The sequence below is a fragment of the Bos mutus genome, chromosome 7, assembly GCF_027580195.1.
Source record: "Bos mutus isolate GX-2022 chromosome 7, NWIPB_WYAK_1.1, whole genome shotgun sequence".
Taxonomy (NCBI): Eukaryota; Metazoa; Chordata; class Mammalia; order Artiodactyla; family Bovidae; genus Bos; species Bos mutus.
Genome location: NC_091623.1, coordinates 58,972,906 through 58,994,810, shown reverse-complemented (window position 1 = coordinate 58,994,810; position 21,905 = coordinate 58,972,906). Strand labels below are relative to the sequence as shown.

Here is a 21,905-nt window from a genome sequence, read left to right as displayed (position 1 = left end):
GATCCTTGTCTCCAAGGCAAGCCAGCGCCACCCTCCCAAGGAAGGTGCAGGCCGCATATCTGAGCTTGTGGGATGTTGCTTTCTGATGCCTTCTTTACATTTAGCAAAATGCCTGCTGAGGGGACCCCGGATTCAGTGGGACCCACTCCAGCACTGTCAGTGGCTGGGCATGTCTTGGGAAGCCCTGGGGAAGGGTAGGATGCCAGGGTGCTGGAAGGAACCCACACTCCCTTTCTCTGTGGACACCCTGCTCTGACCTTACACTGGAAGTAGGCATCCTCCGGGGACTTCGGAGAAAGGAGCAGAGCAGTAACGTTTTGAGACTTTCTGCCTCTGAAAATAGAGAACAAACAAAAAGGGCAGAAAAACAGCACAGTGGAAAGGCTGACCCTGGGGTCTGAGGCACTTTCCCAGGAGTTGCTGCTGAGGACAGGGCTGATGGTTTGGCTGGGTGTGGAGTCTCTGTGGGCGATGGTTTCCTCCAGAACTTGGAGGTCTGACTCATGCGTGGTTTTTGTTCTCTACCGTGGCAGAAAGCCAGCTGCTCTTCCAGTCCCCCATCCTGGGTGGGTGGCAGGTGTTTCTCCATTCTAGAAACTTCTTGAATCCTCTTTGTGTTCTGAAGTTTCTTTATTACGTCCTTTTGGTACACCATGCAGCCCCAGGCACACATGTCTTACGAATCCCTTAGCTGTGGTTTCAGGAGAGCAGGAAATGGCTCATTTAGACCCCAACCATCTGGCCATGGTACTGGCCTCCTCCTGCCCGGCAGCCATGGGTGTGGGATGGCTCGAGGGAGAGCTTCATGGGCCTGGAAGGGACAGCAGTTGGAGTTGGACCTTGTCAAGGATCAAGGCCAGAGATGATTAAGGGTGGACAGAGGAATGGAATGGGGGCCCCCCGCTCCTCTCTCTCCACTGAGGCCTGGCTTTACTTGGGCCCTGCAGCTCAGAAACGAAGAGCTTCCTTCCCCAGAGGAACCAGGAGTCCCCAGGAGGCACCACTGCTCCATGCCCTCCATGTGGGGCACCCTTCTTTTTCTGCCTGGATAGCTCATGTCAAGCGCTGCTGGACCCCAGGGGCCATCCTCTCTAACCCACACAACAATTCTCATTTCTGTTTTTTCAAGCTATGGAGAGAAAAAAAAGTCTATTTGTGCTGCTTGGCTTCCTGCTCTGATCACCAGAGGCAGACCTCTGCTCTGCCCGTTTGCTCATTGTCCTCAAACTCGGCTGTAGGCCCTGCGGGACCCAGGCACTCATGTCACTGCTCTGATGCGGCAGTCTTCTGACGTGGGTGACAACCCCCCTGCCCCAGCTGGGCACTTGGAGCAGGCCCAGGGCCCCTGAACTCCACGGTTGTAACTCACCATTTGTCATTTGGAAGTGACAGGCGTGTGTCTTGTTGAGCCTCTGGCAGGTGCTGTCAAGACTCGGCCTTCTGTACAAGGCTGTGATGGGGTCGAGCTGTGGGGTAGGGGGTTCACATAGGTGGGTGCTTCCATGGCAGGAGGCGCCCTGTTGGGGGCACCCTGTGTGGGGAACAGCCCAGGCCCCAGCGGCTAGGGTGCTGCTTTGTGTGGAAACCCTGATGCCCCTGAATCCTCCCTGCCCGCTTCCTTCCCAGCCCCTCTGTCCCCTCCCCTCCCCCATTCACCCCCTTCTCTTTCTGAATCCCTTCCTTCTGCAGAACTGAAGCAGGCTTGCCACATGTACACTGGGGTCCTTGGGGACCCTGGCGAGTCCCTGGGGCTCAGTACCTGGGGGGAGGGGGAGGAGGCAGGAGGAGCCCCCCTACCCCCCACCAGGGCCTTGAAAAGGCAGAGAGTGCCCAGAACTGGAGGGGCCGGACTGGAAGAGCGCACAGCGGGCTCCTGGTCCTTCAGCCAAGGGGGTAGCTCAGCTGGACCTCGGGGGGTGTGGTCCGTCTTGGCCCTGAGTTCCTGCTCCCCTCCGCAGGTATTTAAGGAAGTTTCTCCCCATCTCCCTGGAAGTGCTGCAGGGCCAGGCCTGTCGCTGGGCTGCGGGGCACAGCCATTTAGCCTGAGTAGTAAGGAGGGCGTGACGGTTCCAATGTGGGAGCTGAAAGTGGGAAACCATTTTGCTCTGGGACTTTACGGCTTCAATTGCCAAATCTAATTTAGATCAGAGCCTGTCTTTTTAAACATCCAAACCTCAGGAAGCTGAAGTGTTGGAATGTGCTTGTTAGACTGTTCTGAAGCTCCAGGAAGGTTTCTGTCCGTCCTGCTCTGAGGTGAGAGGGAGCCAAGCCTGGACCCGGGGCCTCGTCCTAGATGCTTCTCTGAGGCATGACTAGAACATGACTGCTGGTGGGTGCAGCGTGTTAGGGTGGATTCAGTAAGAAAAGGGACCCACCTGCACACCCACCAGCATGAGAAAGAGAATAAAACTCACCCCCAAGACTGGCCCTTTTGTGTCTTCTGCCAGACGCCCTGGCGAGGTGACTGAGGGACTGACCCCTTCATTCTTTAGGTGTCATTCAGGGGCCTTGATTCCTGTGTTCCTTCACTTGTGAGCATTGGCGTTGTTAACTCAGAAAACCTCGGGCTGGCCTGGCAGAATGTGTGAGATCTGTGGCTTGAGGTTAGGAGCTAGCACCTCTGTAAGAAGCAGACTTGGTGCCCGCAGACTACATGGGGCTGGTCCCTTTGTCCAGCCTCCTGGTCCCCTTTGAGATGGGGTCCAGGCCCAGCTAGGGGGTGTGCGCCACTGGCCCAGGCCCACCAAGGTCCTAATGAGCTCTAGGGGTAAGGGTGTGTTCTCCCAAGAGCAGCTGGCTTGGGTTGCTGGTATGAAGGCAGGTGCAGCCTGAAAGAGGTGATTCCAGGGCTGGGCCTCCACCTGCCAGGTTCTAGGTGCTTCCTAGCACCTGTGAGCACCAGATCCTGGCAGCAGGTGGTGGGGAGTGTGCAGCTCACTCTCCTCAGTGAACACCGGGCCCATAGTAGGTTTCCACATAGACGCCTGTCTTTTGTCAGCTCAGGCTGCTGGATCGCAGTACTGATAACTGGGCAGCTGAACTGCAGATATTTATCCTTCACATTTCCTGAGGCTGGGAGCCTGAGACCAGGGTGCCACTGGGGTTGGCTTCCTGGTAGGGACTCCAGTCCTGGTACGTGGACTGCCAGCTTCCTGCTGTGTCCTCACCCTGGGGGTGGCAGGGGCCAGAGTCCTGTTTGTCTAGCCTGTTCTTCTTATAAGGACGCTGGTTCTACTAGAGTTAGGGCCCCAGCCTCTTGACCTCATTTAACCTTCTTCACCTCCTAATTCCTTCTCTGTATGTACAGACACATTGAGGGGGTCAAGGCTTCAGGATACCTTATAAAAGGGATTCTGTGACTTAAATCAAGGTTTTTCAAACTTTCTGTAAAGGACAAGATAGTGAATATTTGTGGATTTGGGGGCCTTCCAGTCTCTGTGTGACTGCTTGGCTCTGTGGTATCAGCATTAATGTGACTGTAGCCAGGGCCATGTGCCAATAAAACTTTATTTACAAAAAAATGTGGCAGGCCAGATTCCATTATCTGCCTGGCTCTCAACCAACTTAAATGATGTACCTGCTCAATAAAGAGATTTGGAAAGAAAAAAAGCCACAAAATCATTTAATCCCCATTCTCCCATCAAAAGAACTGTGGTTGGGGTTTGACAAATGCCCTTGGCTTTCTCTGAAGGTTTTTGGTTGTAACTGGGACTGTACTGTAATTGTGATTGTGCATGCTGTATTCTTATGACAGCAGACCCCTCCTGAGACCATTTCTGTAGTTGAACTAGTCACCAGCCCCCGCAGGGCTGTCTGCCGGCTCCACACCTGTCTAGTCGGTCCACGGGTGTAGAGTGGTGTGGTTAGAGTTGTCCCGAGGTGTGTGCACGTGGTGTGTGTGCACACACAGTGTGTTTCTGTGATGCCTCGGACAGTCTTTGGATTTCACACCCTTGGATGTGGCCCTTGGGAGGGGAGGCCTCCTCTCCGCCGGTCAGAGCTGCACCCTCACCCTCGCTGTTGCCAGCCTTCCGCTCTGCAGGTTGCCGCTGTCTGCTGCCAGGGCAGGTGGGGGGTCATCCTGTCCCTCCTCCTCTGGTGGGGGGATTGGGGGCGGAGGCCTCGTGTCTCCTCTCTGCTGTCACTTTAAACAGCCCTGTTCCTTCTGCGTCCCGCTGGTTAATTAACTTGGCCGGTCAAGGGCTCTCTGCGCTGTGCTTTTGTGGGGCTGTCGGACCCCCTTGATGAGAGGCTGCGTCTGAGCCTGTTTTGTTCTGAGTGTTGGGGCACTGTCTCCCTCTACTTGCAACATGGGGAGAGGCCACAGTTCTGGGCTTAGAATTTTGGGGTGGGGCCCAGTCAATGGGGGCCCAGAGCCCCCTGTGGACAGGCCCACCCTGGAGGCGGGCAGGGACCCACAGCCAATGCAGCGTGTCTCGCGTCCTGGCCATGGGACCCAGGCCCCGTGCAGCGTGTGTCCACCCCAGTCCCTTCCTCTCCCTCTGCTCCTGCTATCTGCGGATGGCCTCTGCCCCAAGTGCTGCCCAGTGCAGGATGCTCCAAAACGGGAGCCCCGCCCTGCAGCTCTGGTGGCCAAGTCTTTAAGGTACAGAGGCCCCTGGGGCACGCTCAGGCTACAGGGGGCCAGCAGTCCTTCTCCCCTTCCAGCCCATCTCTCCATCAGAACTAATAGCTGGCAGGCACCCGGGGAGAATGCTCTCCGGCTGGTCCCAGCTGACAGGGCTGCTGAGCACAGGCGCTGGAGGGACAGCAGAAGACGCAGTCAGTTTTAGTGGCTCTGGCAGGGCCTCAGGATTGGCTGGGAGCCAGATGGGCTGCCCTGAGGGTCATGGCCCGAGCCCTCTTTCCAGGCTAGCCCTGCAGCTCATGGCCCCATCCTTATTCACAGGCCCAAATGAAACAGCGCTGTGGGCAGTTCCACTGTGCAGGGGTCATAAATCAGGAGACGGCAAGGGTAGGGGCTGTGGGGGTGAGGGGGTGCTCTGGTGTGCTCAGCCCTGCAAGTTCTTTTCGCTGGTCTTAGCAGATTCCTCTGCCAAACTGTGAGCTGAAACAAGGCGATGGGTCTATGGTGTCTGCAACCCTGGGCTCAGCTGCTCTGCCCATGGAGGTGACTGTTGCCCTGTCCTAAACCAGAGGTGTCCCTTCTGTCCCCCAGGACCTGTGGGGCCTTGCCCCCGTCCCTCCCACTGCTTCCTCCCCAGTGCCCATGCTCCTCGCACCTCCATGCCCACCAGCGACCAGCCCCGCCCGGCCCCACCAAGGACCTCATGGAGACATGAGGGCTGCTGCTCCCAGCGCTGACCCTGGCTGGGCTATAGGCCATGGTGACATGCCCCAGGCCCGCTCCATCCCCTCCAGGGCACAGGGGTGCTTTTATTAATCACTTAAGGAAAAGCGATTGCATGGCCACTCGATACAAATCCCTCAAGCTGCTGTTGGTGGCCACGCCGGCCAGGCCGCAGCCGGCCAGGATCCCGGAACCCGGGCACCATCTGGACCCCTGCCACTCCGCAGCCAGATTGTACTGCCAGCCTCTCTCTCTTGTGCAATTTTTCATTAAATGAATTGAGTTTGCTGGAAATCGCTGGGTCGTAAGTATTCCCTCCCACTTGATGGTGGTTGGCTTATTGCTGTCCCCACGCTGAGCTCCCAGATCTGGCCTGGGAGCGGGCAGGGTTGGGGAATAGAGGCTGCAAAAAATGCCGCATTTGCCCCCCACCTCCCTGCCCAGCATCCTCAGACTTCCAGGTTGTAAATATCTCACAGTTTCTGAGCCAGCTGAGGGAGGTTGGGAAGGACTTGTCAGGGTAGGTACATAATTGCTGCATTCAATTAAGTCTTTTCCTTCTGCTCCCTTCATTTCCATTGAGAAAGTGGCGGTGACGGAGGTGGTTGTACATGGAGACGGTTGTACACGGAGGCAAGACGCACATTTAACATGGAAATGCATTCATAACATCCTTTGAAATTGTACGGGATGAAAAAATAAGTGCATATTCAATTATAAATGCATTCATACGTATGCGCATCCATACACACGCTTGCATTTACCTGCGAAGGCGTGTGCACACACACTCAACCTGGGAAATAAAAATCCTGCGACATTTCTAAACTGTGGTTTTGGGAATAAGCATCTCCTATGCCTGTTTCTCTGACAGGCGGGCATTGGAGCAGAGCTGCAGAGGCGGCAGTGCAGGTGTCCCCAGGGGCAGCTGCCTTGAGGCCTCCTGTTGCGGCCTCCTCCTGCACCCTCCTCTTGGGACAGGTGTGGCCCCCTAAGAAGGCGAGGACCATGCCCCTTCAGAGGAAGGCGAGCACAGCCCCCCAGGTCAAGCCCACCCCGAGGAAGCGCCTCTCCCTGAAGCTGGCCTTTCCTCTCCAGCAGTGGTTCCCAACCTTTTTGGCAGCGGGGACCAGTTTCGTGGAAGATGAAATTTTTCCACAGACCTGAGAATGGGGGATGGTTTCTGTTTTGCCTCCTGGTCACCTCCTGCTGGGCAGCCCGGTTAATAACAAGCTGTGGACCAGTATTGGGCTGGGGATCCCCGCCCTGGAGTCTACATCTGGAGCTGGCCAACCATGGCCTGTGCCACATCCAGCCCTCTGCCTTTTTTGGCAATAGTTTTACTGGCACTCGCCTACCCCCACGCGTTTATAAGTTGGTCTTGCTGCTTCCCAAGTGACGACAGAGCTGAGAGGTTGTCGCAGAGCTCAGTAACCCATGGAGCTGGAAGCTTCCAGACTTTGGTCCTTCCCACTCTCTGTGGGCAGGTCACCAGCCCTGCCCTAAACAGTGGTCCCCTCTGTCCCTCCTACTATCTCGCCCATGGCCTTGGCCCACAGGTAAGCGGGAGGCCAGGGCTGCCTGGCTTCCTTCTCTTGACTGAAGGCTTGCTGTCCTGAGCCCAGCTTCTGCAGTCCTTGCTGGGCTTCTCCAGCCCCCAGCTCCCTGGGATGACCACGGTGGCTCCTGCTTGGGTCCTGGTTCCTGGGCGCTTCTGACAGTGCGATACAAGGGAGAGGCTCCAAGAACACACGGTGTGTGTTTGTTGGGGTGTTGAGAGTCTACACAGCAGAGGAGGGGGCGGAAGGACCCCATCTCAGCCCATCCTCCTCAGGCTTGTTTGCCCCTCGCTTACCGTGCCCGGGCACAAGGGGCTCCCCTGGCCAGGCTGGCATTGCGGCAAGCTCTGCCCGCCTGGGGTCCAGTGCCAAGCCTCCCAGACTCTCAGCCTCCTCCCCTGAAGCCGGCGGCAGGGACTTTGGGCTGTGTGAGCACCTTCTCCACATCACCTTCACTTCTTTGTCTGCCCCATGGAGATGGACAGCTTTCCCCTCTTCCTAACCTTTGTAATCACCGCTGTTATAAAACATTGCACGGGCATTTTACCTGGTCAGGGTGCGTACGTCTGACTGGGGGCAGGTTTTGGTTTGAAGTGACTTCAGGCGGCCGAAGCTCAAACCACCTGGCTTCTGGGCTCCTGAGTGGGTCTAAGCACCGCAGTGGACTGTGTGCAGATGGGGTGTGACTCCGGGGGGTGGGCCAGGGGCGCCCAGTGGGGATGCAGCAGCGTCCCCTCCCCCCCTCACCGGATGAGAAGACGCCCTTTCCTATCTCGTGAGAGAGCTTGGGAGGACAGGGTGGGCCCGGCGCGCGTCGGGTGGTGTGGGCTCGCGGCTCGGACAGGGTGGGCTCGGCGTGCCGCGGGTGGGGTGGGGTCGCGGCTCGTGGGCTCAGCTGTCTCTCCTGCCCCCACGCAGTGCACGTGCCGGAAGGACATGGTCAAGATCTCCATGGACGTCTTCGTGCGCATCCTGCAGCCGGAACGCTACGAGCTGTGGAAGCAGGGCAAAGACCTGACGGTGCTGGACCACACACGGCCCACGGCCCTGAGCAGCCCCGAGCTGAGTACCTGGAGCGCCTCCCGGGCCTCGCTCAAGGCCAAGCTCCTGCGCAGGTGAGCTGCCCGCCGCTGCGGCCGCTGCTCCTCCAGGCCGGCGATCCCCCATTCTCCCTCTTCTCGTCTCTCCTCCCCCTCCACCGCCCACCGCTTCCCTCCTCCACCATTTCTCCTGCTTCGGAAGCAAAGTGTATTCTCAGGCTGACTTCTTCCTCCAGCTCTTAGGGCATTGCCGCCCGCGCTGTCTATGTTGTCGGGGTCTCGGGTTCCCTCTCACTCCTTGTCTGCCTTCTCAGGGCCCCACACAGTGTCTGTCTCAGGCTTTTGGGTCACTGTCCTGCAGAGCCTCATTTCTGCACTGGGGCTGCAGGACCCTTCTTGACTCTTGAGCAAGGACAGGAGCCGTGGGGCCTGAGGTCTCCCCCCACCCAGATGGGAGCCTCACTCCTGCCCAGCATGTCTGTGGCTGCTTGTTCTGGTGCCTCGGGTAATGTGTTCTTGCATCCTGGTTGCGGACAGTGGTTATGGGGGTTCCGGGGGTGGCCACACAGACCTGTCGCCTGGATGCTGTCCGCCTCGCATTCCACCTCAGAGGCCTCCTCCAAGCCTTCCTTCCATCCAGTATGTGTGTTCCTGCCCAGCTCCTGCCTAGTGTCAGGTGGGGAAGGAGAGGGCACAGTGGCCACCCCCTCCTGGCATCTGTGCTTGGCATCTGGCCGGGGGGTTGTGGGTGGCAGGGCAAAACAGCATCGTGCAGCCTCGGAATTGTCCATCTCCATCGTGTTCTTTCTCTGGGAATATCGCGGCTCTCGGGGCCTGAGCTGCCCATGGACAGAGTTGAAACAGATTCCTTTTTGGTGCCCAAGGAACGGTCAGCGGGTCCTCACCGAGCTTGGGGCATGGCTAGCAGGTCGGGCAGCCCAGAGCATCACATGTGTCTGTGTCTGGGCTTTGAGGCCCAGCGCGCTCTCCTGTGACCTCTCAGCTCCATGGAGGTCACCCTGGGTTGTAGACGGTCTGTTAACAGTGAGCGTGGTGTGTCTCAATACAACTTTATGTATGGACACTGGAGTGGGAATTTCATACCATTGCCACATGCCACAGACTGTTATTATCCTTTAACTTGAACCACTGAAAAACATGAACACCATTCCCAGTTTACGGGCGACACCAAAACAGACAGTGAGCAGATCGGGCCTCTGAGAGGCTTCTGTCTGTGGCCCTTGGTCACTGCTGGCAGATCTTGTCCCCACTGGCCTCGGATGGTGCCTCCCCAGAGCCTGGTTCCTGAGGGGTGGGGGGGCTCGGCCACTTCATTCCTTGGGCAGTGCCTCCCTGGCGGCCCCCCACACTCTGCCGACACTCGGAGAAACAGTCCTGGCTGAGTGGTCACACCGCCCAGCGTCTTCTCCCCCTGGGGCTGGTCTCCTTCCTGTATGCTGTCACCGCCTCTCTGAGAATGCTGCCTCCGCCTGCGTTCCGCTGCTCCTGACAGCCCGAGGGAGGGAGGCGCTCTGCTGATCGCTTCTGCTGTTTCTCTCTTTGATTTCCCGCTCTCCTGTGTGTTCCTCCCCGAGAGCACTGCCTCAGGGTGGCTCCTTCTCTCTTCCAAGAGCGAGAAGTGAGCCTGCTGACTGTCTAGCTGCCGGCTCCCAACCTGATCCAGCGTTGCAGGATGGTTGGCTGGTGGTGGCTCAGGCTAACTGGTCAGTGGAGCGACTCAGGGCTTCACTCCAGGGAGAAAAGGGATGAGGGGCTGTGAGAGGAGCCTGCCCAGAGGACGAGGACAAGGCCTCGGGCCAGACCATTCTGGAACCTTCTGTGTACAGAGGAGGAACCCCGCGGCCTCGCTACCCCACCCCCGCCAATGTGTCCCACAGCACAGGGCTCCTTCCCACCTTCTCTCTCGGTGTGCCAGCCTGGGACTGAATGACCAATTAGGTCGTGTTCCCAAGGATACATTTAGTATGTAAGATAAGGCCCAGTCCCCCACTTGTCGGGGGGCATTCTGTGAAGAGGCTGACAGATGAAGGGCTCAGGTGTGGAGCCCCAAGCCCCAGCTGGGTGCTGAGGCCCCCCGCTAGCAGCAGAGGCCCTTGTGAGCTTCCCTTCTGGCCGCGTGGCCGCCCTGCCTCACCCAGCTGTGCCTGGCCTCCAGGGCCACCGGCTTCCTGAGCCTCCCTTGTTGGAGAGATGGTTGCGGGGGGCGGGGGGCACCACCAGAATATCCTTGTCTCGGGCCAGATTGGGGGGAACAGAACAGACTGGGGGAGAGAGACGACGGAAGAGATCAGAAGAGAGCCTCTCCTTCACTCGGGCTGTCAGGAGTAGCGGGGAACGCTGAGACAACGTTCTCAGATTGGGATAAACCTGGGTCTATCCCTAGACCAGGGTCTCCCTCCAGGCCTGCTAACATCCTCTGAGAGGACCATCCAGGCTCTGGCGGGGGTGGAGCAGCATCCTTGGCTCCACCCACTCGATGCCAGGAGCACCCCCCGAAGTGTGACAACCACACACGCCCCCATTGGGGTGGGCTCCTCACCTGCCCCCCACGTCCCTGTGTACCCTCACCACTTCCTCTGGGTCACTGCAGTGGCTCCTCGGTCCTGGCTCAGACAGCTCATCAAGCTGCCCCCTCTCCCAGTACCACACCCCAAATGTCACTGCAGAGCAGAGTCTGGTATTGGCCCCTTTGGGAGAAAACCACGCTCTCTGTGGATTTACTTCTAATCCCTAAATCTTGTCTAGTGAGCTTACCCCACCCTGTGACAAACAGGACCCATGACCTGTGACCTTGTCCTTGCTGGTGCTCTGCCCAGCTGGTGTCTTGGCCTCATTCCCCCACCCCCACTCCTGCCTGAGCAGCCCTTCTCCATATGTAGACAGTCTTTTCCTCTCGGCTCCTGATTATTTCCAACGAGCGCTGCGTCACCCACATGTTGCCGCAGGTGTGTGTTCCGCCTGCCCCTCATGTGCACCCTGCACAGAGCATCTGAGTAGCCAGGCTCAGTTGAGAGGGGTGTGCTCTTCTCTGAGTACATGGTCCTCGTCCCTCCCCAGCCTCTGCTGCTGCCTCTGGTGGGACCTCCAGCTACCTCCATAGGAGGCAAGAGCCCGCCAGCCTCACTTATCCAGCCCTGCAGCTCCCACCCACCTCCTCTCTACCTACCATCCTCCCTCACCATGGAAATGAGGAGTTAGAGAGGACATCCCTGTCCCCTCTGCTGCCCCCAGACCTTTGAGGGGCTGGCCTGGTCTCCCCTCCTCCCTGCACCTGATGCCCTGGCCAGACTGGACACCATTGCACCTCCAGCTTGCTCCCACTGGCCACCCTGACCCTGCCGTGCTCCTGAGCCCTCCCCCCACCATCACCTCCTGGCCTCTCAGAAGCCCATGACTATGGGCTGCCCCCTAAACCTCTGAGGAAACTCAGTGCAAAAGGGTCTCAGACAAAAAGCAGGACCTCACAGAAGAGGCTGACAGTGAGCAGAAGAAAACTTACTTCTTCTCTGAGAAAGTGGGTGGCTTGACATTTATGGAAGAACCTGCTGTGTAAAAAAAAAGACTTTTAGAAGAGATGGCACTTGGGCATTTAAGAGAGAAAAGAGATATAAGAGGTGGATTGGGAGACACTTCACAACATGGGTTAAACAGAAGACACCCAAGCCTCTGGAACAAATAAACAGGTCAACAGAAAGAACACAGGGCCCAAATGGAATCGAACTTGGCGATTGTGATGCTGCAAGCTACTAGACGAAGGACAAGGGCCTCAAAGGTCAGGAGAGCAGTCATTTCAGGTCCATTGCCTGGACCACCCTGCCCAGAAGCATGGACCCGGCCAAATTACCAACCACGTGTGGAAAGGGAGCAAGTCCCAGGTTTCCCCTCCTACCTGAGAAAGCTGCTGGGGGATGTGCTCCAGCTAAACAAGAGCATCAACTGCGAGAGACACGCGATTGAGGAAACTGGATCCAATCCAGGAGAGTCCAAGGCAGCCGCAGATAAGGGGGTGGCCCCGGATTGTCATTTAGAAGCAAATGACCCCTGCCCAGGAGGCCGCACCGAGAACTGGGAGATAGCTAAGAACACTAAGCATCAGGGATAGGAGACCAGTTACTGACTCCGGACGAGAAAGCAAAGAATGCAGCGCAAGCAGATCAGTTGTTCATGGACGAACTATGTTTATGGGATCAGACAGACATACTATGGAGGTGGCCCCAGGGGTCCTGTTGCAGCCAGACAGTGATCAGGGTGTGTGAGGTGACGTACCTCCTCCAGCTGTCAGAAAGTTAGCCCCAGATCCTCCCAGTGTTGTTCCCAGCTTCTGTTCTCACGAAACAGATTCTTGTTTGCATGCAGCGTTCGCTTTGCTGTCCTCTTTGCCGGAGGGCATGGCCCTTTGCCTCCAGCTCTGTGCCTGGTTTCACTTACCATGGGGAGTCCAGGCCCAGGAGCTGCTGTGGGGTTGGTGCTGGGGACAGAGCTCTGAGCCCAGTGGTGTGTTTTCTGATTTTATATATTTATATATTTGTGGCTGTGCTGGGTCTTCATTGCTACTCAGGCTTTCTCTAGTTATGACAATCAGGGGCTACTCTCCAGTTGCGATACGTGGGCTTCTCATTGTGGTTGCTTCTCTTGTGGAGCACGGGCTTTAGGGCACATGGGCTTCAGTGGTTGGGGCGCACAGGCTTAGTTGCCCTGCGGCTTGTGAGATCTCCCTGGATCAGGGATTGAACCTGTGTCTCTTGCATTGGCAGGCGAATTCTTTACCGCTGAGCCACTGGGGAAGCCCCTCAGTAATGAGTTGGGGGCTGAGGAGAGTCTGGGCTCTCTAGGGACCCTGAAAGTGGGCAGGGCAGGGTCAGAAGTGGCCTCTGGGGCTGGTTCGAGGTGGGGGGAGGAGACGTGCTGCAGGACACAGAGGCCAGGTGAGTTGGCAGGAGGAGGACACCCTTCTGGGTGTGGTGGCCAGTGTAGGGGTTCACTTGGGCACCCGGCCCTGCGGCATCCCCAGATCCTGAGAGAAGCCTTCAGGTGACTGCGGGTGAAAAGCCCGCAGCTTCCCGCCTGTCTCTGAGTCAGGGCTTCACCCAGTGTGGAGAGTGTCCCCTGGTGGGCCTGAGTCTCTTGGGCTCCCTCCCACCCTGCCCTGCTTGCCTGTCCTCCCGCACCCCTCCCCATCACCGTGCACCCCTGCACGCCATGCTGTGTGTGATGCCATGCTCTGCCCATGACGCACCCTCCCTGGAATGCTCCCCACTCCCACCTGTGGTCATCGGGGTGGTCCATGCTGCCAACATCAAGTAGGGCATGTCGCACACTGGGCCATGCCTGGGCTCAGGGCATAGAGCAGCTGCCAGCCAGGGGTAGGGGCCTGCGGGTCAGGTAGCCAGAAGCAAAGGACCAGCAGTGGTCAGTGGTTAGCATCAGGGGACAGTTAGAAGTAGGCATTCCGGGAGCCAGTGTCAAGGGCTAGGGCCACCACAGACGCCCCAGGAGGAGGTGGGGTCCTGGCATCTGGAGTCCTTGGGGCCCTGCCCACCCCGCCCACCCAGCCCCAGTCAGATGGTTCCTCAGTGAGCGCTTGGTCCTTGTTAGTACGTAGACTCTCCTGGAAGGTCTTGGTGTCTGAGCCTGCCAGGGCACCTGGAGCGTCACCTTCCGGGCTGGAAGGCCTAGCCTGCAGCCTGGGCTGGTCTATTGTCCCTGCCTCAGGCAGCGCCTCTCCCCACCCCACCTCTGCCCCAACTCCTGGGCCAGTCACACACCTCCCGTGGTCTCTAAGCTGCTCTGTCCCCTCCCTGGAAGGCTCTGGGAACTGGCAGGGACATCCCCCTAGCCCTGAGCCTGGCAGAGGAGCCCTGGCCACTAACCTGCAGCCTGCCCCCCCCTTATCGCTTTCCCTTCTTCTTTTTAACCCTGGTTTTCACTAAGAAGCTGCAGCTCAGCCTTATCTGGGATGCTCACTTGGGGCCCGAGGACTTCCCTCAGTCCCTGGAGGCAGGGGCAGGGGTTGGGGGCCGGGTGCAGCTTAGACGAAGGGTCGCGGGGTCACTGCAGGCTCTGGGCGCAGAGCTCCTGCGGGTGGAGAAAATGCAGGGAAAGCCCGGGCGGGGCCAGGCCCTGCAGTGAGCCATCTGGGGTTAACACGAGCCCTAGAGAAAAACCCCCTGACGTTTACATTCTAGACAAATTAGTCTGAAGGAAAACAGACACTGGAAAAAGACTGAGGAGGAGAGAAAACCCAGTCTAGAGAGGAAGAAAGAGCAGACCAGGAGGCCGGGGCTCTCGTAAGTGCACCGTTTGTCCGTCACGCAGGCATTTTCCACCAGCCGCTATTTCCACCCGGGTTCACACTCCTGTCTCCCCGGGGCCCTCCATACAGAGGCTCTTAGAGCCATCCATACCTGCATCTCATCGCCAGCTGCCATCGCACCCGCTTGATACTGCCCACCCTCGCCATCATCCTCCCCTCCCCCAGGCCTCTCTCCCTCCACTGCCCCTGCCCCCAGGAGCCAACCCCACCCAGGGGCCTGCTTCCCCCGCCCTCCTGGGGGGCGCTTGTCTGGGGTCTCTCTGGGCAGAGCGCACAGCCCAGGGCTTCTCCCTTGCATCATTTCACCTCCCCTCTGATGCGTCTCCCTCTCCAGGTCTCACCGGAAACGGAGCCAGCCCAAGAAGCCCAAGCCCGACGACCCCAGGTCTCCTGGAGAGGGGGCAGCCGGGGCAGCCCTCCTGGAGGAGGCAGGAGGCAGCACGAAAGAGGAGGCAGCACCGGAGGCTGACCCAGAGGAGGAGGAGGAGGAAGCCCAGCTGCTGCCACAGGGCCGGGAGGCCGAGGGCTCAGAAGGTCAGTCTAGCTTGGCTGCCTGTGCTGGCCGGGCCAGAGGGCCCACGCTTTAACACTCCAGTTTGTGTGCCTCGTGGGCAGGAATGGTGCTTTCTAAAAATGCACATTCTTTGAGGTGGGGGCGCTCCAGAAAGTCCCTCCCCTCCCAGAAACTGAAGAGAGGCTGTCCTAGCCCGTCTGGCGGCTGGGACAGCGTCCACAGGCCAGCAGCTCAGAGTCATAGGCTTTACTCGCTGGTGCTGGAGGCTGGAGCTCAGGGTGCTGGTGTGGCCCCGTTCTGGGGAGGGCCTGCCTCCTGGTGTGCACGTGACCCTCTGTCGCTAAGGTCACTGATGCTTCGCCAGGGTCCCACCCTCATGACTCAGTCACCTCCCAGCCCCGTGACGCTGAGGCATGGAGTTCAGCGTGAACTTGGGGAGACAGACATTGAGTCCGTAACGGGTGCTGTCTGGTCAGTCAGGGAAGAGGACAGCCTGCTGTTAGCTGGACATGCCTGTGGTGGGGCTGCCCGCCTCCCTGCTGGTGTTGGACAGAAAAGTGTATTTGGGCGCCATGGTAGGGTGTCTCAGAACTGTGCCCTTTACACGCCCGGGGGCTGTTAGCCACAGAGTGTTGCTCCTTGAGTGTGTGAACATCCACCACATCCACATTTTATGTGCCGCTTTTCTTTTCCACAGCTGGCTTCGTTTTCCTCATTTTCAGATTCAGCTGCTCACATGTTTGCATGTAGCAGCTGCCCCCCAGGTGTGAAGGAAGGGCTGGGTGAGGCTAGGGGCTGGTGGCAGATTTCCAGGCAGCCCTGCCTCAGGCCCCCATCACAGGCTGTAGGTTGCTGGAGGATTCCACTCAGGCTCTCCGGCTTGTCCTCAGGACTGTGTCTTGTTGCTTATGAGTCCAGAATGGTCTCTGCCCAGATTGGGGTCAGGCTCTCCTCGGGGTTCTGAGGCTGGTGTCACAGATGATATGGTGTTCGAGGTGACTGTCCATGAGGCTGTGTGTGTGGCAGGCGTGAACCCCGGATGTTTCCACCAGCTGGAAGGGGGCGTGTCCCTGTGAGGGGCCTCCTGAGTTGGAGACAGGGGAGATCAGAAAGTTTCCTGGGAAATCATACACTGGTGCATGTCCCCAGATAGCCTGGCATGCTGCTCACCCGGTGGGCATCATGAAACAGCCCAACTCCACCCAGGAGAGTCTGGACAGCCTGGGGAGGCAGGCAGCCCAGGAGGAGGGAAGCACATGTTGGCACCATCTGGGCGCAGGCGAGATCACCCCATAGAAATAGACCCAGAGCAGCATCACACTTGTTTACAGAACACGTGGTTTTCACAAAGATCCCACTTGTGATAAAAGCAACCAGAGAGTGATGCAGCCTGGAGCAAATCTCCCCAGAAATAAGACCTTATGGGGAAAACCAGAGATGTTTTTGAAAGACAAGGAGGAACCAAACACAAATGGGGCTGCGTGTGTTAGGAGGACGCCTGGTGGTAAAGGTGGATCCCCAGCTCAAGGATCAAAGATGTTGATTTCACTGCAGCCAGAGGGATGGAGGCCCAAGGAAAAGTCAGGAGAGGTCAGGGCTGCAAGACCGGAGGCAGGAGCTGTCCCAGGCTGCAGTGAAGACCACCACTCCTCCCCAGGGCCACCGATCTTCACACGCAGCCTCGTATGTAATACTTGCACCCATATCCCAGTTACTTAAAGTTCTGAAAACAGGCCAGGCAGACACTGGATGTTTAAGGAGCATCCGAGTCTGTTCAGCCGCCCTGATCCAGGCCCCGAGTCGGCTTCAGGAACCCACGCCGCAGTGTCTCCTGTCTAGAGGCAGAAGTCCAAGGTCAGGGTGGCTATGGGGCTGCTCCTGCTGAGGACATGGGGGAGGGTCTGTTCTGCCCTCGCTCCTTGGCTGGTAGACAGCCAACTTCACACTCACACAGTGAGCCCGTCTCTGTCTTGCCCGTTCACAAGGACACTGGTCATGCTGGCAGAGGGCCCACCCCAATGATGACCTCATCTTAGTAACTCATCCCATCGACTGTTAAGGGACACCCCCCCGCCCCAATCACCACCTGCTGGACGCAGTCCCTTGCAGCAACACTGCCCCAGCCTCGGGATCCCGAGAGCTGGCCTCACGCCCATGCTCAGCAAGGCCTCTTCCGTGGTGAGACTCCGTTTCCTCTCTGGTTTTCCCTGTTCTAAGCAGATTGCCACCTAAACAGTGGGGGATGTGGCGGGTGGGCTCTGTGTCCTTTTGAGAGTGAAACGTGGTGCAGAGAGGACCGTGCAGGATGCGTGCCCGCCTCCATGGCTTCTGTGCTCCCTCTGTTCTACTTCTAGGGCCCCAGCCCAGAACCCCAGGGCTTCTCCAAAGGGCTGCAGGGCCTACGTTCTTTGGTGAGCTCCGTGTTTTGTGGCTATGGACCCAAGAAGAGTGGGGACGTTCCCAGGGAGGCGACCCTGCTCCCCAACTCGTCACCCTGTCCCTGTTCCAACCCAGAGCCTGTTCCCCAAACAGAAGGAGCTGGAGTTTGGGGGCATCTTCTGCAACATGGGCCCCTTGAGAGAGGAAGGGATCCCTTCAGGGTGTGGCAGGAGGCTCCCACAGCCAGGAACCGCACTCTGGTCAGCGGCTGTCGCTTGAGCCCTTGGTGGAAGATCGCTCTGAACGCGTCAGATAAATAAGTGCTTGCAGCTGGGGTGTCAGCAAACATGTCCAGGAATGAGTGGAAGACTTTAAAGTGGTTTCTAGATTTGCTTTCGTGCCAGCTTAATGTCTCTCAAAGCTATGAGTGTAACGACCGCCTTGGGCATGAAGATAGTCTTTGTTCTGTTTGCATCAGGACAGCATGTGCCACTCACACCCAGGAGGCTGCCTGACAGAGGAGGCAGGGGGTGGGCAGGATGGAGGAGCCTGGACACCACAGGGCAAGAGGAGTGAGGCTGGCTGATGTGTAGCTGGGCCTGGGGACGGGGGCTGCTTCCCCTCCCGGCTGCCCCGGGCCCCCACCCTGCTCCATCAGCTTCCCCTGCCCCCAGCCTGGGCCCTGGGCCAAGCCCTGAACAGAAGGCAGAAAGGCAGCCTGTGTCCACCTGGCCTGCCGGGGGTCTCCCTCCTCTTGCCTGGCTGTCTGGCCAGTTCTGGCCAGGCATGGCTGCTGTCCCTTCTCGCAGCTCTGGAGCTGGGGGTGGCAGGAGCTGCACTGGGACTCCAGGAGGCCTGGTCCCAGAGCTCGTAGTCCTGCCTGTCCCCCACAATGCTGTCCTTTCTCCCAGGCAGAATCCTGCCCGAGGGCAGGGGAGGGGCCGTGCAGCCATCCTGGGTCACTTCCCTTCCCCCACGCCTCTGCCGGCAGAGGGATCCCTGCCATTCTGCTCCCGCAACACCCGGGGGCATGAGAGAGACTGTGTGCTGGAGTCACCATCCCAGCTCTGTCAGGCAGGCCAGCTGAGGGGCTTTCCACACGCGGCTCCCCTTGGGCTGCGGTGGTCCCCATGGCGTAAGGACGGAGCCCTCCCCACTGCAGTGTCCCTCTTGGCCTTAGGTTGTCCCCTCACAGGGTCCTCTGGGTGAACCCCCTCCTCAGACTAACATCCGTGTGCCTGCGCTGTCTGAGAGACGGAGGGGACAGTGGTTTCCTCAGAAAACAAAGCCATTCACCCCACAGCCTGTGCTGCATGTCTGGGCAGCCCCAGGGCCATTTCTGTAAGTCAGAAGATCTCAGCCGTGGCCGCCTCCTGGGGCCGGCCGCTGTCACCAAGCTCTGTGAGTAGTGCTCCCCCCGTCTCACCCTCCCCGTCTCCGGGGACAGGGGGCTGACCTTCCGTTGCCAGGACCTTCCAAGTCCAGCATCTGTCAGGGAGGAGCAGGTTGTCTGCCCTTTCCTCAGCCAGATCACGATTTCTGGGATGCTGGTGGTTGGGGTCCCTCTGGGTAGGCGAAGGCATGAGGGATCCTGCTGCTGTCCTTGCCCTTGGAAGGTTCAGGGCCAGAGGGCGTGGGGACTGGCGAGCACTCCCTCCTCTGAGCATCTCTTGAAAAGCCTGGCTGCTTGCCCAGGACCTGCAGGCTGGCCCGCCATCACTGCGGGGCTGTGGTGAGCAGTGGACAGAGGGGCCATCATCACTGCAGGCCAGGCTGGCTCTGAGCTCACCCGGTGGGGGCCACTGGTGGGAGTTGGCTCCCTCCCAGCGCTCAAGCCAGGGGTCTGCCTGGAGGAAGGGAGAGAGGATTCTTGTTTGACCCCTTCCCGGGTCAGGATAGTCAAGGACTAAACGATGGCCTTGCCCTCAGGAATATCGTCCCACTTGTGCTATTGTGTTTGGCTGAGGGACGTGGGTAATATTTGGACAGGTTTTTATAGCACGAGGTAACGTGGATGCCGGGTGGCCGACCAGACCCTGTCACACACCCCGTTGTCACGGGTTTAGCAGGAAGAGGACCAGTGCTTCCCCTCGAGCAGTCCTTACTTTCCCAGCCTGGTTTGCGGGGGCCCAGATGGTGACACGTCGGCACTGACAGCTCACGGGTACCAGCAGCAGGATGACCAACTTGTCTTCTGGGCATCAACCACTGTCACACATGTGATGTCGCGAGAATGGGGACGCAGGCCAGGCAGGGAGGGCCTGAACTCGGTGCCCATTCTCCAGGTGGGCAGGCGGGGCCCAGGGGCTGTGCTGGGCTGCTGGTCCTCGTGGGCAGGGGTCCCTGAGGCTGTGCAGGCCTTGTGGAGACCCCCACCTGCACATGTCCCCAGTGACTGTGTGATGATATGACCACGGACTTGGTGCCTGGAAGCAACTCTCTTTTTGTCTGACGTTCCTAAGGGTCAGGAGTCCCACACAGATCCCACTGAGTTGAGATCCGGGCGTGGGCAGGGCTAGTCCCTCCGGAGGCTCCAGGGAACACCGGCTTCTGCCTTTTCCAGCTTCTAGAGACACCGCCTCCCTGGCTCACAGCCTCTCGCCACCCTCACAGCCAGCAGCCCAGCATTTCCTTGAGCCCAGAGGGGTCCTCTGCTTTTGAGGACCCCTGTTAGCAGTGGGGTCCACCTCGGGATCCTTGGCTCACCCTGTCTGTAGAGTCCCCGCTGCCAGTGTCTGGCTCCACGTCCTCAGGTCCTAGGGCTACGGCGTGGGCGGCCTTGGGGGCCGTGACTCCTCCGGCTACACCACTCAGTTCCGTTTATTTCAGGAGCTGCATGCCCACTGTGGCCCTGAGTTAAAATGCTGCTGAAGACACTGCCCACCTCCCTCCCCACTCTATCACCTCTCAGGAAGCCCTCCCAGTGCTGGCCCCCAGGGGCCAAAGGGTGTTCCGGGCCCTGAGGACACTTCTGTCCCCTACACATGGAACCACTTATTGTTTAAGGTTTTGCTTTTAAAAAATTCTACAAGCTGTGTGTGTTAGCCATAGAAAGAGGGAAAACCCAGATATACGAAAAGAAAATGTATCCTGCTTCTGCCCCCTCCCCTTTGGAAGGACCTTTAGAGTGGGTCTCTCCCCAGCTACTTGCCGACAGCTCGACTTGGTGCCCCGTGCGAGGACACCCTCGGTGCTCTTCCAGAAGGTTCCCTGGGCCCGGGGCAGAACCCCACGGCCAGGGTGCCGCTGCTTCCGGCTATGCTGCCTGGCAGGGGACCTGGTTGCAGGTGGGACTGCCCAAAGCCCAGGTTCCTTGGGCAGGGTTGGGGAGGGTGGCCTGTCTTGGGCAAGGGGGCTGGAAGGGGGCTCCTGGCCACTGACCCCTGGAGTGCCCCGGTCCCTGCCTCTGACTCGTCTCTCCTCTCCCTGCAGAGGACGGGAGGGGCAAGCTGCGGCTGGCCAAGGCCAAGAGTGACCGGAAGAAGAAGAGCTACGGCTCCCTGCACCCCCACCACCCGCTGCTGCCACCGCCCCCGTCCTCCCAGTTCACCGAGGAGGCGCCCTTGCTGGACATCCCGGGACCCGCCCCTGGCCTTGAGGCTGCTGAGGAGAGCCCCCTGCCACCACCCCTCAATGTGGTGCCCCCCAAGGCCCCCGGCGAGGAGCCAGAGGCAAAGCCACGTCCTGTCATCCCCATGCTGTACGTGGTACCTCGGCCCGGCCCTACCGGCAACAAGGGCCGCGTGTCCTGCCAGCAGGCCTCAGAGCACTTTGCCCAGAAAGGCCCCACCTGGAAGGAGCAGGCCACCCCCATGGAGCTGACGGGGCCCGAGGAGGAGAGCGGAGCTAGTGAGGGGCAGGTAAAGGGGCAGTGGGTACTGGCCGGGGGGGTCCCCCACCCCTGTGTGCTGACCATGGTCTCGCTTGTCCCAAATGGGCCCTGTGGCTCCCATCCCGGAGGCCAGTGACACAGATGTGGTTGAGCAACCACCACGGATCTGGACTGCACTTTCCTGGGGTCTCCTGCCCCCGACCGGGGACTCTGGGGTCCTTTGGAACCGGGCTGTGGCCCCGGTGAGCAGTCCCTGCTTCTGGCCCCAGAGCTGCCCCCTCAGAGGCCTCCTGTGCTGTTTTAGAATCCGTCCACCTTTTCCAAGTTGAAAATGGAGATCAAGAAGAGCCGGCGCCACCCTCTGGGCAGACCGCCCACCCGGTCCCCGCTGTCCGTGGTCAAGCAGGAGGCCTCGAGTGACGAGGGTGAGTGAGTGAGGGGGTCCCTGGCTCTGCTGGGTCCCTGCCCCGCCTTCCTCTGCCGCCCGCCCATCCAGCCTGCTCACTCTCACCCCAGCGCCCCTGCGCAGCATCAGACCCTCTCCTCAAATGCCTCAGGGCTGAAGTGTCCCTTGCCTATTCTACAGCTCCCAAGCCCCATAAATGAGCACCTTGCTTTGGGCGGATCTCTGGGGACCACCAATACAGACCAGGTTGGATGGCGCCCCAGTGTCCTCAGGGAACTCAGGAATAGGCCGTGGGGGCTTGGGGACAGCCGGCCGGGAACCACGGCCAGCAGAGGCCCGCCCAGTGACAGATGGCAGGTTGGGCGGGATGGATGTCTGTTGTGGCCTCCGTCTTACAGGACGTGGGGGTGACGGTGTCCCCACCCAACTTCCAGGGGTCTCTGCCCCCCTGCCATGGCCTGACCACCCTGTGTCCTGTCCCCAGACAGGATCGGTCCTGAGACGGGGACCCATCCCCGAGCACACTGGGAGGT

At 59.2% G+C, this 21,905-nt stretch overlaps 1 protein-coding gene across 1 annotated transcript in view; it reads left to right on the top strand.

The window, feature by feature from the left end:
- Positions 1–21,905, top strand: part of KDM4B (lysine demethylase 4B) — a 120,792-nt gene that overhangs the window by 86,328 nt on the left and 12,559 nt on the right. The window contains 5 exon segments of the mRNA XM_070373876.1: positions 7,786–7,982; positions 14,114–14,215; positions 14,576–14,775; positions 20,567–20,994; positions 21,271–21,391. Of these exon segments, the coding sequence (XP_070229977.1) occupies positions 7,786–7,982; positions 14,114–14,215; positions 14,576–14,775; positions 20,567–20,994; positions 21,271–21,391 (1,048 nt within the window).